The following is an 18,480-nucleotide window of genomic DNA, read 5'->3' as shown; positions in this document are numbered from 1 at the left end:
AGGAAGAAAAAAGAAAGGAAGGAAGGAAGGAAGGAAGAAGGAAGGGGAACAAAAGAAAAAGAAGGAAGGAAGGAAGGAAGGAAGGAAGGAGGAAGGAAGGAAGGAAGAAAAAAGAAAGGAAGGAAGGAAGGAAGAAGGAAGGGGAACAAATGAAAAAAAAGGAAGGGAGGAAGGAAGGAAGGAAGAAAAAAGAAAGGAAGGAAGGAAGGAAGGAAGAAGGAAGGGGAACAAAAGAAAAAGAAGGAAGGAAGGAAGGAAGGAAGGAAGGAAGGAAGGAAGGAAAGAAGGAAGGAAAGTAAGTAATTTATTGATGATGTTATTTACTGATGATGTTCCCTAATTGAATCATGAAACATCTGCAAGAAAACAACCAAGCTCAGAGAGCACTAAGCACCCCACAACCTTCCTCCTCCTCGCTCCCTCCCTCCCACTCCTCTTCCTCCCTTCTAGCACTGATGATGTTACCTAGCTGGGTCATGAAACGTCTGCAAGAAAACCACCAAGCTCAGCAGTAGTGTAGTTTCAAATCCCGGGGCTACCGGTTTGCTATTGGGCGCGCACAGCGCTTCTGCGCGTATGCAGAAGTTTCTGCCCATGCGCAGAGCGTTTTTGACGACGTCTGGGAGGAGCCTCCCCGCCGCTGCCGCTACCAGTTCGCTCTGAAGCTCAGAGAGCACCAAGGACCACACGATCTTCCTCCTCCATCACCACCTCTTCCTCCTCCCTCCCTCCCACTTCTCCTCCTCTCTTCTAGCACTGATGATGTTCTCTAGTCAGGTAATAAAACGTCCACAAGAAAACCAAGCTCAGACAGCACCAAGGACGCCTCCTTTCAACCCTGAGCTCCAAATATTCTCCTTTTTTACTCCAACCCAGAATAGCTCGACAGACTCACCCTGTGGTGGGTGCCCAGCTTCAAACGGGGAAGAGTCTCACCACACGGAGGGCTAAATATATATATGGTACCTATTGAGGTTTCCTCCACCCCGGATGCAACCGCCACGGCAGCACTGACGCAGCGGGCACGGAAAGGGGCAGCACAAGAAGCGCCAGTCACTTCCCAGAAGCCGAGAGGAAGTTCACCCACGGGGTGCCCGCGGGGCAGAAGATGCCAAGGAAGGAAGTCGAAGCAGATGCTGGCTCCGCCCGGCTTTTTCGCAGGAATTAAGGGTGAATCTGCCCCCCCCTCCCTCCTGAGCCAATGGGGCGTCTCTCTGGTGGGTGGCAACTGGCAAAGCTTGGTTTCACAACCCCAATCAAGCTGAACCCCAAAATTAGGGCCATTCCCCCACTTATTCTCAGCCGAGAAGCCACAGACAGACGCCAAAGTGATGCCAGTTGTCAAGGCTGGCAGCCAGTTAGTTTTCATCCACAGGTAGTCCTTGACCGAGGACTGCAATCGAGCCCAAAATTGCCATTCCTGAGCAAGACAGTTGTTAAGTGAATCTTGCCCCATTTTATGACGTTTCTACCCACAGTTACAGTAGAGTAGAAAATAGAATAGAATAATAGAATAATAGAATAGAATAATAGAATAGAATAATAGAATAGAATAATAGACCGAGTGGCTGTGGCTACCGGCGCCCCGATATAGTCAGCAGGTGCCATCGCTGACTATTGGGGGTGAATCTTTGCCCCCCACGGAGAGGGCTCGCAATCTGGGTGTCCTCCTGGACGCACGGCTGTCTTTAGAAGAGCATATGACAGCCGTGGCCAGGGGGGCCTTTTATCAGGTTCGCCTGATTCGCCAGTTGCAGCCCTTTCTGGACCGGGACGCCTTGCGCACAGTCACTCACGCCCTTGTCACCTCCCGGTTGGACTACTGCAATGCTCTCTACATGGGGCTCCCCTTGAAGAGCACTCGGAGGCTCCAACTGGTCCAGAATGCGGCCGCGCGGGTGGTTATGGGCGCAACTCGTTGTGCCCGGGTGACACCTCTCCTGCGCAAGCTGCACTGGCTTCCAGTGGTCTTCCGGGTGCGATTCAAGGTGTTGGTCATTCCCTCCCCACTCCAGGGGAAGGATACTGCAAAATCCCCATTCCCTCCCCACTCCAGGGGAAGAATACTGCAAAATCCCCATTCCCTCCCCACTCCAGGAGAAGGATACTATAAAATCCCCATTCCCTCCCCACTCCAGGGGAAGGTTACTGCAAAATCCCCATTCCCTCCCCACTGCAGGGGAAGGATACTGCAAAATCCCCATTCCCTCCCAATCAGCTGGGACTTGGGAGGCAGAGAAGAGATGGGGGCCAGTCAGAATTTTTACTACCGGTTCTCTGAACTACTCAAAATTTCCGCTACCGGTTCTCCAGAACTGGTCAGAACCTGCTGAAACCCACCTCTGCCACTGACTACACACATAAGTGCTCTCTCTCTCTCTCTCTCTCTCTCACACACACACACAGAGAAATGCAATTGCCTGCCAGCTCCCCAGAGGCCTCTCTGGCAACAAGCAGATCAGCGTAATCTAATTGGCTTTGCTAAATCAATTTGGCCAGGAATAATGAGCCGTACGATCACGGCCGAGGAAGATGCCTGCAGCCGGAGACGGCGCCTGGCGTCCAGTTGCTCAACGGGCGTTCTGGCCGCCAGAGAGCAAGACGGACACAGAGCGGATTTCTAGGATCGGCCGGCCGGAGGAAGCTTTCTAAGGATGTAGCTTCTTGCTACAGGATTCCCAGGAAAAGCAGGGAAGGAAGCTGGGGAGGCTTGAAATCAAGGGCTTCTCTTGTTGGCTGGGGGATTCTGGGAGTGGAAGCCCACCCCTCTTGAAGCATGGCTGGCTTGGGAATTATGAAAGTCGAAGTCCAGCTAGGTAGAGAAACGCTTTTTCTAAAGCGACCCTAAGATAGGCATTAAGGCTCCCGGAATCAAGGAGAAACTTCCTAGCAGTGAGGACAATTCACCAGTGGAACAGCTTGCCACCAGAAGTTGTAAATTTATTTATTTATTTTATTTATTTTATTTTATTTATTTTATTAAATTTCTATACCGCCCTACTCCCGAAGGACTCAGGGCGGTGAACAGCCACAGGATAAAACACATAAACACAAAAATTTAAAATAGAATAAAAACGAATTAAATAATTTGGCTGAACAAATTTAAAATACCCCATAATTTAAAAACAAATTAAAATTTACATGTAAAAAGGGGGAGAAATGCTCCATCGCTGGTGGTTTTTAAGAAGAGAGTGGGCAGTCACTTGTCTGAAATGGTATAGGACAGGTTCTCCTGCTTGAGCAGGAGGTTGGACTAAATGACCTCCAAGGTCCCTTCCAGCTCTGTTCTATTCTAAACGCTGTTCCTATTGCAAGGCTCTGTTCAAATCTGATTTTCTGGGTCCTTCTCCCTCCTTCTTGGCTCCTAATCACACTTCGCCCTTCCTCGGCTCCTGGATCCGGACGGAATCCCTGCAGACAATATAGATTTACCTCTTCAGCAAACCACGTGACACCCGTTCAAAGTCTACCAGCTATCAGCCTGCCCATCTTCCTGAGCCAAGGAAAAATGTAAACAGAGGCACCTGACCCTTAGTTGCAACCTGAAAAGGGCTGTTTTTTTTTAAAAAAAAAACCCGTTCCTTTGATGTGGCCAATTTTTATTTTTATTTTTATTTGATTTATATGCCGCCCTTCTCTGGAGACTCAGGGCGGCTTACAATGCATTAAGCAATAGCCTCCATACTTTTGTATATTTATACAAAGTCAGCTTATTGCCCCCACAAACTGGGTCCTCAATTCACCTACCTTAGAAAGGATGGAAGGCTGAGTCGACCTTGAGCCTGGTGAGATTCGAACTTACTTTAATTGCAGACAGCTGGAGTTAAATTACAATGCATTAGTCTGCTGAGCTATCCAGGCTCCTTTTCAGATTCCAGGACAAGGAATCTTAGAATCTCGGAACCAAATCCCGAATCTCGCTGCAAGGAATGGAGACTATCCAAATCTATGTAATTTTTTTTTTCTCTCTCTCTCTCTCTGCTAGAAAGATGGAGGAGCAAAACACCTCCTCGGACAATGCAAAAGTGCCAAATGTTTCGGGAAACGTCCCAGGTTGGCAGGGATTCTCACGTTTAAGTCACTCTGGCCACCGTAAGAGCTAGAAACTTGAGAGGCATTGGATTTTGGGATTTTTAATATTTTTTTCGGAATGAAATTAGCAGCAAGCACCAAATGTCTTGCTTCGAATAGCTCCTCAGATATTGAAATATTGAATGTTGTTAATATAAATATTGAAATATTGGAAGATGCTCTCCTGTCTCCCCTGGTCCTTCTCTTCACTAGACCAGCCATGCCCAGTTTCTGCAAGCATTCATCGTATATTTTAGAGCCTCCAGTCCCCTCATTATCCTGGTTGCTCTTCTCTGCACTCTTTCCGGAGTCTCAACCACTTTTTTATAGTGTGGGGACCAAAACGGGATGCTATATTCCAAGTGTGGCCTCACTAATGCAGTATAAAGCACTATTATTACTACCACTCAGAGTATGTCTGAAGAGTGCCAAGCTAGGGACAAGGCTGGGTTGTGGGTCTCATTCCTTTAGATTGTGTGAACTTAGTCCGCTGGGAGTAAAGTACTCTTTTAACAGAATCACAGAGTTGGAAGGGACCTTGGAGGTCTTCTAGTCCAACCCCCTGCTCAAGCAGGAGACCCAAATATCATTTCAGACAAATGGTGGTCCAATCTCTTCTTGAAAACCTCCAGTGATGAAGTACCCATAACTTCTGGTGGCCAGCTGTTCCACTGGTTAATTGTCCTCACTGTTAGGAAGTTTCTCCTTAGTTCTAGGTTGTTTCTCTCCTTTATTAGTTTTCCTTCCTTTCTTCCTTCCTCTCTGCTTCCCTGTCATTTCCCCTTTTTCTCTTTCCTTCCTTTTCTCTCATCCTTCCCTCCTTTGTCTCCTTTCTTCCTTCTTTCCTGTCATTTTCCCTTTCTCTCTTTTCTCCTTCCTTTTCTCTCCTTTTCTCTCCTTTCCTTCCTTTCTTTCCTTCCTTTTCTCTCCTTCCTTCGTTTGTCTCCTGCCCCCCTTCCTTCTCATCATTTTCCCTTTCTCTCCTTCCTTCCTTCCTTTTTTTTTTTTTTTTAATTTGATTTATATGCCGCCCTTCTCCGGAGACTCAGGGCGGCTTACAATGCGCTAAGCAATAGCCTTCATCCTTTTGTATATTTATACAAAGTCAGCTTATTGCCCCCACAAACTGGGTCCTCATTTTACCTACCTTAGAAAGGATGGAAGGCTGAGTCAACCTGGAGCCTGGTGAGAATTGAACCCTGCAGTAATTGGAGGCAGCTGGTCTTAATAACAGGGTGCTTTAGACCACTGTACTACCAGGCTTCCTTCCTTCCTTCCTTCCTTCCTTCCTTCCTTCCTTCCTTCCTTCCTTCCTTCCTTCCTTCCTTCCTTCCTTCATCAATCACAGAATCCTAGGGCCGGAAGGGACCTTGAGACCCCATACCAAGCTAGAGACCCCAGACCATTTCAGACAAAATAGTTCTGCAATCTTTTCTTAAAAACCTCCTGTTTAAAAAACCTTAGAAACCTGCCTAGGAGAAGGGAGTCCGATCGTGTCCCTGAGCTGCCCATCCACTCCGTGTCCCGGCCACCACCCAAGCGAGCAATCCCAAGTGGCCGCCGCCTGACCTCCTCGGCAGGCTAAATTTAGTGCTGGACAAAGGGGAGGCATTGTCTTGTGGCCTGGCACCCCTCGCCCTGCTCAGGGAAGGCGGGGTTCCCCCAAATCACCCCCCCAAGTACAAGGCACAAAGGAACCACTGTTGTAGCTGAACAATGACTGGTCAGCCGCCTGGGAGCTGACCGCCGGGCGCTGGCTGGAGACATCAGCCAGTCTAGGAGGACCGAGCGTGTCCTCCTTGCTCAGTGTTGGGGTCCCAAAGGGGATCCGGACCCCCTTTTCTGGGGGATTATGGGAGCTGGAGTCCACAACCACATCTTAAAAGTTGCCAGCATTTGGAAATGATGATGTATTGCAGACATGTATGGAACAGGAAAAAGGGGGCTGAGGTTTTGGGGAACAGGGGTGGGGGTAAGGGGTCAGAATGGTTGTTGGAGGGAGACCTACCAGTCGGATGTAGTCCTCAGGTCGAAGGAGCATGAACATGGCTTGGAGGTGTTGTTGAAGGTCTCCTGAAGCAGAGAGAAAAAGAATCAGACAGGGACATTTTCTTCCTCCGGCCACTCAGTTCCTCCTCTAAACCTCCTCCTCCTATTCTGGGGACTCGCAGGCCAAGGACCCTAAATCTTGGGTATCCCCCCCCCCTACCCTAAGCAGGCTAACGAGGCAAGAATGCAGGAATCCAACAGGCTTCGGAGCGTTCTTAGCCAAACCACTTCAATGAGCATTCTCACAACCCAAGATGCTCGGTTGGTTCCAGGGTTTATCGTGCTGTTGATCGCGCTCAGGAAGCTCAAACTGCCCAAGGAGCTGCTGATAAAAGTTCTACAGAGGAATGATTGAGTCTGTCATCTGCACCTCTATAACTGTCTGGTTTGGCTCTGCAACCCAACAAGACAGACACCGACTTCAGAGGATAGTTCGAACTGCAGAAAAAACCATGGCTACCAACCTGCCTTCCATGGAGGACCTACATACTGCACGAGTTAAAAAGAGGGCTGGGAAAATATCTACAGACCCTTCTCATCCTGGACATAAACTGTTTCAACTCCTACCCTCAAAATGACGCTATAGAGCACTGCACCCCAGAACTACTAGACACAAGGACAGTTTTTTCCCGAACGCCATCACTCGGCTAAACAAATAATTCCCTCAACACTGTCAAAGTATTTACTAAGTCTGCACTACTATTAATCTTCTCATCGTTCCCACCACCCATCTCCTCCCACTTACGACTCTAACCTTGCTGCTGGTATCCTTAAGATTTATATTGACTGTTTCCCTGTGACTATCATTAAGTGTTGTACCTTATGATTCTTGATGAACTTATCTTTTATCTTACGTATACTGAGAGCGTAGGCACCAAGACAAATTCCTTGTGTGTCCAATCACACTTGGCCAATAAAAAATTCTTTTCTATTCTATTCTATTCTATTCTATTCTATTCTATTCTATTCTATTCTATTCTATTCTATTCTATTCTATTCTATTCTATTCTATTCTCCCCACCTGCCCAGTCCATGATAAAATGGTTTTCCCAGAAACTGGTCCACAAGGAGAAAAAGGATGCATGGACAAAGCTGCCTTTTCTTTTATACTTTGTTTAGGGGAAATCCTAACTTCTAGTGGATCGTGGCTGGCTGAAAGATGGGCAACTATTCATAATAATATCGTAATAAGATAAAAGTAAAAAAAAAGGGAGGGAGGAAGGAAGGAGGGAGGGAAGGAGGGAAAGGAACATGGGAATGGTGGGAGGGAGGGAGAGAGGGAGGAAGGAAGGAAAAGGAAAGGAAAATAGGAATGGTGGGAGGAAGGAAGGGAGAGAGGAAGGAAGGAAGGAAAAGGAAAGGAAAATGGGAATGGTGGGAGAGAGGGAAGGAGGGAGGAAGGAAAAAATGGGAAAGAGAAAGGAGGGAAGAGGAGGACAGTAGGATCAAAAAGTATGGAAAGAAACAAAAGAAAGAAAAAGGGGAAAGAAATAGAAGAACAATAATACAAGATGGAAAGAGAATGAATGAATGAATGAATGAATGAATGAATGAATGAATGAATGAATGAATGAAGGAAGGAAGGAAGGAAGGAAGGAAGGAATTAAAGGTATTCAGCCCGTGTGCTGCATTCTTTTCCTTGCTTTATTTACTCATTTATTAGATTTATATGCCACCCATCTGACTGTCAATCCATTCTTGACGTGGCTCAGAGGTTGCCGGAGCTTCTGGGAAAAGGCCACCTCCCGCTCGCCCCTTTTCCCTCCTCAACCCCATCCCGTCTCCACTCACGGTGAGAACCGGCTGGCGCATCCTGCTCGTAAGGAATCCACCCCAGAGGAAAAGTCCTGTATCTGTACACCAAGGCTACTTTCTCCAGGCTGGGCCCAACAGTCCAGTGTATGCAGAGTCTGTGGGAAGGGAGGGGAGGGGGGACCCCCTTACCTGCGTGCTTGTTCCGCCGGTGGTTGACCCTGGGGGTGGAGGACCCATTTCCGCGGGGCAGGAAGAGGGCAGCGCCTTTGACCGTGAGAAAGCTTTCGCTGATGCTGCAAGAGAAAGAGAGCAGAAGGAAGTGAGAAGGGCAGAAGTGGGGGGGGGGGGCAACAGGAATGCAGGGTGGGGACGGGGGAAGCCCTCCTCTTCTTGAGGACAAGACGGGGGGGGGGAAGCATGCAAGGACCCCTCCGTCCCTCCCTTCTGCTCTCCCCCCCTCAAGGGGAAGGTCACAGCCAAACGGCCCCTTTGGGCGAAAGGGAAGGAAAACGGTGCAAAATCAGCAGGGCCTCGGCTTGCAAATGTAACAGAGTTGGAAGGGACCCTGGAGGTCATCAAGTCTAACCCCCTGCTCTCGCAGGATACCTATACTATTTCTGTATGCGGGGGTGGGGGGGTGGGGAGAAGGGAGGAAGGAAGAATGGGGGAGGAGATGGGAATGAGAGGGAGGGAGGGAGGGAGGGAGATGGGAAGGGGGAACAGGAAAGGAGATGGGAAAGAGAGAAAGAGAGGGAGGGAGGGAAGAAGGAAGGAAGGAAGGAGAAATAGAGAAAGAGATGGGAACCCGAATGGGAATGAGAGGGAGGGAGGGAGGGAGGGAGGGAGGGAGGGAGGCAGGAAGGATGGATGGATGGGGAGGAGATGGGAATGAGAGGAAAGAAGGGAGGGAAGGAAGGACAGAGGGAGATGGGAAGGGGAAACGGGAAAGGAGCGGTGAAAGAGAGGAATAGGGAAGGAAGGAAGGAAGGAAGGAAGGAAGGAAGGAAGGAAGGAAGGAAGGAAGGAAGATAGCAGCAGGGATCACTCTTGCCTTGAATGACAACCTGCTGGGTGCACCTCCATTCAAGAGGTCTATGTATCAATCTCAGAATCCCAGGGCTGGAAGGGACCTCAGAGGTCTTCTAGTCCAACCCCCTGTCCAAGCCAAGGCACTGCTTCTCCAGCATCTAAGTGGCAGCCGGCTGCCCGGTTTACCCAAGGATATTTCTGCTCCATCACCCATCATCCCCAGCTCATACAGCAGGGTCCTGGATTAGGCAAAATTGACTTATGGAATCTTTTTTCCCCAGGGCAATTGCAAATGTCACAAAAGGAATCAGCAATTTTTTCAGGAAGGTTGATAAAATGAGGTCAAAGCAAATTTAAAATAAAAATCCAATCCAATCAGCCATTTGCCCTTTTGAAGCCTGTCTCATACAGAGATCAACATTTTGTAAGTTCGATTTTTAATGTGTTCACACTTTCTTATTTTTTGGCTTTCCATGAACTCTGCCAGGCAGTATTATTGCGAGGACCCACGTTTCTGCAATTTGGGGACAGACAAATTTCTCACGCAAACAACGCCGAGCTAATTTTTGCCCGTCTTTTGAAAATAATTCCTCAAAACAAAACAGCCACAAAAAACAAGACTTCCCAGACGCACACATTTTAAACAAAACAAGTCCACATCTGTCCGGAAATTCATCACTTCTGTACTACATCTGTGGTTAAAAGTGTCTGATTTTTCTTATGCAAAAGCACAGAGGCCTTTTTTGAGAAAAAAAACCCACAACTTTTTAAATGCATCTTTCAAGAACAGGGCAAACCACAAACCACAACCTGCAAACCAAACCTAGCTGCTTGTTTTAAAAAATAAAAACTCATTGGCTATATATTATATATATTTTATTCCCTTCGCAGGCTAAATGAATGGGGCAGATTCTTTTTTGCTCTCGTTATGCAAGACTTAAGGAAATTAATGGGAAAAGACCTGGTTGGGGGGGGGGAATTGGAACTTTTATGTTATATATGTCAATGGTAGCACGATTTACTTTATGCAGAAAAATGGAAGGTCACTTCAAACCCCACAATGAGTGCAAAAAGTTGATGGAGTTTGCAGAGAGGGCTAAACTGGCTGCTTTGATCAAAGGAAAAAAAAACCCCAAATATTTTTATTACTACTTGGAAAGTGCTTCTGGACTTTGCGCTCGAGGTGGAGGGAAAAAATGAAACTTTGATTTTGAGTTTTACCGATAAAATAGATTTGTTGGTATGGAAATGGCTAGTTTATATTACTATGGAAAAGTAAAAAGTTGAGGTTTAATTGCTATTATCTTGTTCTACTGCACCAAAAAGACTCAGAAGTCAACGCTTTTTATTTCTTTTTCCCCTTCTTTTCTATACTTTTCCCTTCCCTTTTTCCCCTCTCTTATTTTGACTATTGTTTGTTTTTGCAGTTTTGTAGTTTCTATGATAACCTGATAAAAAGGACAATTTTAAAGCTTTTGGAGTTGATGTGCACCAAATTCTACCACGGAAGGAAGTTGGGAATTAACTTTGAACATGTGTTTTATCTCGGCGGCCCATTTTTAGCCCTACGGCTCCTTTTAAACCTCCAATAAAAGCATAAAAACGTGTAATCAATAACTTAGTAAGAACACAACAAGGAGAGGATGGCGCACCTTTTATGACAGTGAGTGGCGCATTTTCGGTGTTTGGAAGTTGCAAACACAGTTGTTGACTCTCCACGTCATAAAACCTTCGGGGGAATTTGAAAGGCCTGCCTTATGCAAAGCTCCGGGCAGGCAGCCAGCCCAAAATCAGAGATATCTTCCAACTTTGTGACCGAGTGAAAGTCTCTGCTTTCAACCACAGGTGGTCCTCGACTTACGACCGCAACTTGGGACCAGAATTTCCACTGTTATTTATTTATTGATTCGATTTATATGCCGCCCTTCTCCGGAGACTCAGGGCGGCTTACAATGCGTTAAGCAATAGCCTTCATCCTCCATACCTGCTTAGTAGGGCTTTCGCCCCCCCCGCAAAGCGGTGTTCTTTTTTTATACAAAGTCAGCTTATTGCCCCCACAATCCGGGTCCTCATTTTACCCACCTCGGAAGGACGGAAGGCTGAGTCAACCTTGAGCCTGGTGAGATTTGAACTCGCCGTAATTGCAGGCAGCTGGTGCTACTTTAACAGCACTTTAGTCCGCTGCGCCACCAAGGCTCTTTAAACAAGGCGGCTGTTAAAGGAGTCGTAATACTGGCTGGGGAATTCTGGGAGTTGAAGTCCACCCCTCTTATATATATACTGCGCTGGTGTATACAGCAGCAGTCAAAAAGAGGGTGTGAAAATATTTACAAACCCTTCACATCCTGGACATAAACTGTTTCAACTCCTACCCTCAAAACAAGGTTATAGAGAACTGCACACCAGAACTACTAGACACAAGGACAGTTTTTTCCTGAATGCCATCATTCTGCTAAACAAATAATTCCCTCAACACTGGCAAATTAACTACTAAGACTGTATTACTATTATTCTTCTCATCCTTCCTATTACCGGTACCTATCTCCTTATCCACTTATGACTATAAACACGTTGCTTGTATCTTTACAATTTATGTTGTTTTGTTTCCTAGTATGATTTGATTGCTTATTTCGTAACCTACGACTATCACTAAGTGTTGTATCTTATGATTACCTATCCCCTCCCACTTATGACTATAATCACGTTGCTTGTATTTTTACGATTTATATTGTTCTGTTCGTTTCCTAGTATGATTCGATTGCTTATTAGTAACCTGTGACTATCAGTAGGTGTTGTATCTTATGATTCTTGACGAATGTATTTTGTTTTTTCTTCATGTACACTGAGAGCGTATGCACCAAAGACAAATTCCTTGTGTGTCCAATCACACTTGGCCAATAAAAAAATTCTGTTGTTCTATTCTATTCTATTCTATTCTATTCTATTCTATTCTATTCCATTCTTCATTCCAATATTCTATTCTATTCCATTTTATCCTATCTTATCCTATCCTATCCTAATTCTTTTCTATTCTATTCTATTCTATTCTATTCTATTCTATTCTATTCTATTCTATTCCTATTCCTATTCCTATTCCATTCCATTCTATTCTTAAAGCCGGCTGGCTGGGGGATTCTGGGAATGGACATCCATCCCTCTTAAAGCGTGTTTCCTGGGGGATTCTGGGAGTGGAAGTCCCCCTCTCTTAAAGCATGTTTCCTGGGGGATTCTGGGAGTGGAAGTCCACCCCTCTTAAAGCATCTTTCCTGGGGGATTCTGGGAATGGACGTCCATCCCTCTTAAAGCATGTTTCCTGGGGGATTCTGGGAGTTGAAGTCCACCCTTCTTAAAGCATGTTTCCTGGGGGATTCTGGGAGTGGAAGTCCACCCCTCTTAAAGCATGTTTCCTGGGGGATTCTGGGAATGGACGTCCATCCCTCTTAAAGCATGTTTCCTGGGGGATTCTGGGAGTTGAAGTCCACTCCTCTTAAAACATCTTTCCTGGGGGATTCTGGGAATGGACGTCCATCCCTCTTAAAGAATGCTGGCTGGGGGATTCTGGGAGTTGAAGACCAGATATATTAAAGTTGCCAAGATTGGAAACCCCTGATCCGCATGTCCAGAGGTTGTCCTGGAGACCTCTCACCTGCAATTTAGTGCTTGACCACGGCTTTTCAGAAATCCCTTGCGGTTCCTCCTTCCGAAGCCTGCATCCCTCTCACTTGGAACTGTAATATTCATGCCCTATTCATCGTTTGCATTTGGACAGACCAACACTGTATCAACCAACCCTCGGACGCTTCTTCCCATCCTCTCCAGCTGCCCTGCACACTTAAAATCTCTTTTTTCCTTGCTCAACAGTCTTTGAAAGGCTAATCTGACCCCGTAAGACCGAGGGGCAACTGGACTCGGCAATCAGGGATCTCTCTCTCAAGAATGTGGAAAAACAGACCCATCGGCGTAGAAGGAGGCAGGAAAACAGCCGGGGAAATGAGATCGAATGGGAACCCAACAAGCCAGAAAAACAACAGGTTGGTTAAACCTCGCGTAGAAAACCCGAGGCACTAAGCACAGAGGGGAAATGGGCTGTCACAAGAGAAGTTAGAACATAGAATGATAGAATTGGAAGGGACTTTGAAGGTCTTCTAGTCCAACCCCCTGTTCAAGCAGGAGACTTTATGCCATCCTGGATAAATGGCTGTTCAGCCTCTTCTTGAAAAGCCTCCAGAGATGGGGCACTCACAACTTCTGGTGGCAAGCAGTTCCACTGGTTAATTGTTCTCAGAGTTATGGAAATCTTAATTTCAGGTTGCTTCTCTTGATTAGTTTCCTGTCCAGCCTTCAGGTGCTTTTTGGAGAATAATTTGAGCCCCTCTTCTTTTGGGAAGCCCCTCAAATACTGGAATTCTGCTAACATGTCCCCCCTAATTCTTCTTTTCTCTAGACTGGCCAAACCCAAATCCTGCAACCGTTCTTCGTATGTTTTAGTCTCCAGGCCTTTAATTATCTTAGTTGCACTTTTTTTCTCTGCACTTTTTCCAAAGTCTCAACATCTTTTCTTGTAATGTGGGGACCAAAACTGGATGCAATATTCTAGGTGTGGCCTTCCTAAGGCTTTAAAAAGCGATGCGAATACTTTACGTAATTTTTCTTCTTAATTTCAGGTTGCTTCTCTCCTTGATTAGTTTCCTGTCCAGCCTTCAGGTGCTTTTTTGGAGAATAATTTGAGCCCCTCTTCTTTGGGGCAGCCCCTCAAAATATTGGAAGGCTGCTATCATGTCACCCCTTAGTCCTCCTCTTCATTAAACTAGACATACCCAGTTTTTCAACTGTTCTGCATATGTTTTAGCCTCCAGTCCCTTAATCCTTGGTAGTACAGTGGTCTAAAGCACCCTGTTATTAAGAACAGCTGCCTGCAATTACTGCAGGTTCGAATCTCGCCAGGCTCAAGGTTGACTCAGCCTTCCATCCTTTCTAAGGTAGGTAAACTGAGGACCCGGATTGTGGGGGCAATAAGCTGTCTTTGTATAAATATACAAAAGGATGAAGGCTATTGCTTAATGCATTGTAAGCCGCCCTGAGTCTCCGGAGAAGGGCGGCATATAAATCAAATTAAAAAAAAAAAAAATCACCTTTGCTGCTCTTTTCTGCCCTCTTTCCACAGACTCAACGTTGCAGAAACAGAGTTTGGGAAGAAGGAAGAGGAACCTTGCTTGTAGGTCAAGAAGTCATACCTCTATGCAAATCTCAGCTTTTCTATCCCTTTCCTCCAGAGATAAGGCTGGGTGTAAACATGAGAGCAGGCTTCCAGAAAAAAAAACACAAAATACTTGCCCAACAGAAGCAGATCCCATGCATTGTTGTGTTTTGGCTCTCCTGAACGGAGAGAAGCTTGCAACGAAAAATTGCAGAGCATTCTACAACACAGGGGTCTCCAACCTTGGCAAATTTAAGACCTGGGGACTTCAACTCCCATAATTCCTCAGCCAGCTTTGCTTTAAGACTTGTGGACTTAAAGACTTATGGGCTTATTATATTTGCTCTACAAAATTGTAGAGTTGAATACTAATCAAGAGAAGCAACCTGAAATTAAGATTTCCATAACTGTGAGAACAATTAACCAGTGGAACTGCTGGCCACCAGAAGTTGTGAGTGCCCCATCTCTGGAGGCTTTCAAGAAGAGACTGAACAGCCATTGCCACTTGCAACAGATTGTTTAACGACCGTTCGGAGTTTCAACGGCACTGAAAAAAATGACTTATGACCGTTTTTCACACTTAACGACTGTTGTAGCAGTCTTCTGGTCATGTGATCATAATTGCCAGCTCGGCAGCTGACTTGTATTTATGACGGTTGCAATGTCCTGGGGTCACATGGTCCCCTTTTGCGACCTTCAAAGTCAACGGGGGGAGCCAGATTTACTTAACAACCGGGTTACTCACTTAACAACGCCAGTGGTTCCACTTAACAACAGTGGAAAGAAAGGTCAGAAAAAAATGTGGCAAGACTCTTTTTTCTCACTTAGCAATGTAAGAGCCAGCGCTGTCCGAAGACGTCTCTGTGGTCATGTGGCCGGCATGACTCAACGCCAAAGGCGCACGGAAAACGCTGTTCCTTTCCCACCAAAGGTGGTCCCTATTTTTCTACTTGCATTTTTTACCTGCTTTCGAACTGCTAGGTTGGCAGAAGCTGGGACAAGTCACGGGCGCTCACCCCGTTATGCAGCACTACGGTAACATTTATATATATATAGGCCTTATAAAGTGGTATTAACACTTCACGTGATCTTGATTCTCTCCCTCTGTTGATGCAGCCTAGAATTGTGTTGGCTTTTTTGGCAGCTGCTGCACACTGGCTGGTCCATATTTAAGCAATTGTCCACTAGAACTCCAAGATCCCTCTCACAGTTACTACTATTGAGCAAGGTACCACCTATACGGTACCTGCGCATTTTATTTTTCTGGCCTAAATGAACCTTACTTTTTTCACCATTGAATTTCCTTTTGTTGGATAGTGTCCAATGTTCAAGTCTGTCCAGATCCTTCTGTATCTTGAGCTTTTATCTTCTGGAGTGTTGGCTATTCCTGCCAGCTTGGTGTCATCTGCAAATTTGATGAGTTCCCCATCTCTCCCCTCGTCCAAGTCATTGATGAAGATGTGGAAGAGCACTGGGCCTAAGACAGAGCCCTGGGGTACCCCACTGCATACCTCCCTCCATGTAGATGCAGATCCACTGAGGACTACACGTTGAGTGCGATTGGTCAGCCAGCTATGAATCCATCTGGTGGTAATGCTGTCTAACCCAGATTTTTCTTCTTTCTTTCCTTCTTTCTTTCTTTCTTTCTTTCTTTCTTTCTTTCTTTCTTTCTTTCTTTCATTCTTTCCTTTCTTTCTTTCTTTCTTCTTTCTTTCTTTCTTCTTTCTTTCTTTTTTCTTTTTTCTTTCTTCTTTCTTTTTCTTTCTTTCTCTCTCTCTCTTTCTTTCTTCTTTCTTTTTTTTCTTTCTCTCTCTCTCTCTCTCTCTCTCTCTCTTTCTTTCTTTCTGATTGATTCGATTTATATGTCGCCCTTCTCCGGAGACTCAGGGCATCTTACAATGCTTTTAAGCAATAGCCTTCATACTTTTGTATATACCTGCTTAGTAGGGCAATAAGTCATAAGTTGCAATTGTTTGATGTCATGCTTAACGACTGCCTGATTCACTTAACAACTGCAACTGGAACTGCCATTGTCAGTTGGCATGATCACATGATTTTTTGCATTACAACTGTGTCATGGGCCCCCCAAGCGGTGTTCTGTTTTATACAAAATCAGCTTATTGCCCCCACAATCCGGGTCCTCATTTTACCCACCTCGGAAGGATGGAAGGCTGAGTCACCCTTGAGCCTGGTGAGATTCGAACTCGCAGTAATTGCAGGCAGCTGGCAGCTAAGTGCTACTTTAACAGCGCTTTAGTCCGCTGCTCCACCAAGGCTCCTAGTAGTAGGTTATGGTCTACTTTATCGAATGCTTTACTGAAGTCCAAGTAAATTATATCGACAGCCTTCCTCTGGTCCACTAATTTTGTCACTTTGTCAAAGAGTGTTGGCTTGGTGTCATCTGCAAATTTGACGAGTTCCCCATCTCTCCCCTCGTCCGAGTCACACTCCCCGTAACCCTCCGCACGGCTTCTTTCTCTTCCTTCCCGGAGAGCCGAGAACGGGACGTTGTGTTTGTGTCTCTCAGCCAACGTCAGGAGAGGCGGCTTATTTCGTTCTGCATCATCCATCACACACACACACACATGAATTGTGGCTCCTATGATTGTGTAACCAACACACATCAAAGAGAAACCCGGGTGATGAGGGCAGGATGGGGCAAGACACGGAGCAAAGGTTGCCCAAGGGGAAGTGAGAAGGAGAGGCTGCGTCAGTGCTGAGCAGAGAGCGAGCAGGGGGAAGTGGGGGCTTTCTGGGAAGGGAAGTCCGGCCCCACACATTGGGTGGCTTGCTGCAAACAGAGGCAGATGACCCAAAAGTGGGGCACTGCAGGAACGTTCCCCCCCCCCGGGTTCGGTACGAAATCTGGGTGAATAATCTGCCAAAAAACCAATGGTCCTCGAGTTACGACCGCCATGGAGGCCCAACGTTTCTGTTGTTCATCGAGACGTTTGTCGAGCGAGTTTGGTCCCCCCCCCATTTTACAACCTCTCTTGCCTCCGTCGTTAAGTTGAATCGCTGCCGTCGGTCAGTTAGGAACCAGATTGTTTCAGTGAATAATCTGGATTTCCCTGTTTTGGCGTGTCGGAAGGGCGCAAAAAGGGATCGCGGGACTACTGCGACCGTCATAAATGTGAGCCAGTTGCTGAACGTCTGAATTTTGATCACGTGGCCACGGGGATGGTGCAACGGTCATTAAGTGTGACAAATCATTTTTTTCCCCCCAGTGGCGTTGTAAGTTCGAACGGTCACTAAAGGAAGTCAAGGAGTACCTGTAATGCAACGCCTAGAGCAGGGGTCTCCAACCTTGGCGACTTTAAGCCTGCTGGACTTCAACTCCCAGAATTCCCCAGTCAGCTTGCTGGGGAATTCTGGGAGTTGAAGTCCGCCAGGCTTAAAGTTGCCAAGGTTGGAGACTCTGGCCTAGAGCATTTTCTTATGCTTTGTCACTGGAAGGACTTCAACTCCCAGAATTCCCCAGGCTGCACAACAAGAATTACAGCTCGTCCTCGACTTACAACAACCCATTTAGTGACCGTTCAAAAATTACAATGGTACTGAAAAAAGGGAGTTATCACCGTTTTTTCACACTTATGACCGTTGCAGCCTCCCCATGGGCACCTGATCAAAATTTTGCAGACCAAAAAATCCATGTTTTGCGGCCCAGGGCCAAAATAAAAGAGAACCCCCCCCAAAAAACCCTGCACCCCAAAAATAAAGCGGGACAGTGGCTGGAGAGGGGAGCTACAGCTTCTTTCCCTGCTGAAGACAATTCTGTCCTCAACTTTACGACCGCAAGTTGAGCCCAACGTTCCTGCCGCTAAAGCGAAGCCTTCGTTAAGAGAGTTTTGCCTCGTTTTACGAGCTTCCCCGGCATGGTTGTTAAGTGAATCACTGCAGTTATTACGTCAGTCACACGGGTTGTCAGGGGAACCTGGCTTCCCCATCGACGCTGCTCATCGTAAGGTCGCAAAAAGGGACCTTCCTGTGAACATTGCGACTGTCGTAAATACGAGTCACTCATCAAGCACCTGAATTTTGATCATTTATGCTGCAAGGGTCAGAAATGCGAGAAACGGTCGTTAAGTCCCTTTTTCAGTGCCGTTGTAACTTTGAACGGTCACTAAACGTACCATTGTAAGTCGAGGATCAGCTGTATTTTGTGGGGAAATCATGCAGGGCTTGGATTTCAGGGGTCTTTTGCTATGTCGGCCCCCAGGAGCCCGAAGACCTTGGCTTGGTGTGCAAGAGTTTTCGTGGCTAAGAAGGGGGTTGGACTAGAAGACCTCCAAGGTCCCACCCAGCTCGGTTAATTCTATTCTCAATGCGGGAGAAAGAGGAGGCGGGCAGGGCCCTTTTCGCTTGTTAACCTGGGCACA

At 46.5% G+C, this 18,480-nt stretch overlaps 1 protein-coding gene across 2 annotated transcripts in view; it reads right to left on the bottom strand.

The window, feature by feature from the left end:
* SSH2 (slingshot protein phosphatase 2) overlaps nt 1-18,480 on the bottom strand; it is a 155,477-nt gene that overhangs the window by 38,438 nt on the left and 98,559 nt on the right. For both annotated transcript variants that reach the window (XM_087890356.1, XM_087890363.1), the window contains 2 exons: nt 8,065-8,168; nt 6,080-6,144 (listed from right to left, as the gene is read on the bottom strand). In XM_087890356.1, coding sequence (XP_087746482.1) covers nt 6,080-6,144; nt 8,065-8,168 — 169 coding nt within the window. The remainder of the gene's footprint in view (nt 1-6,079; nt 6,145-8,064; nt 8,169-18,480) is intronic.

Source organism: Pantherophis guttatus, chromosome 1 (genome assembly GCF_059756535.1).
Source record: "Pantherophis guttatus breed Tessera chromosome 1, ASM5975653v1, whole genome shotgun sequence".
NCBI classification, from domain to species: domain Eukaryota; kingdom Metazoa; phylum Chordata; class Lepidosauria; order Squamata; family Colubridae; genus Pantherophis; species Pantherophis guttatus.
The sequence above is the reverse complement of the archived record's forward strand: the minus strand, read 5'-3'. Positions and strand labels throughout refer to the sequence as shown.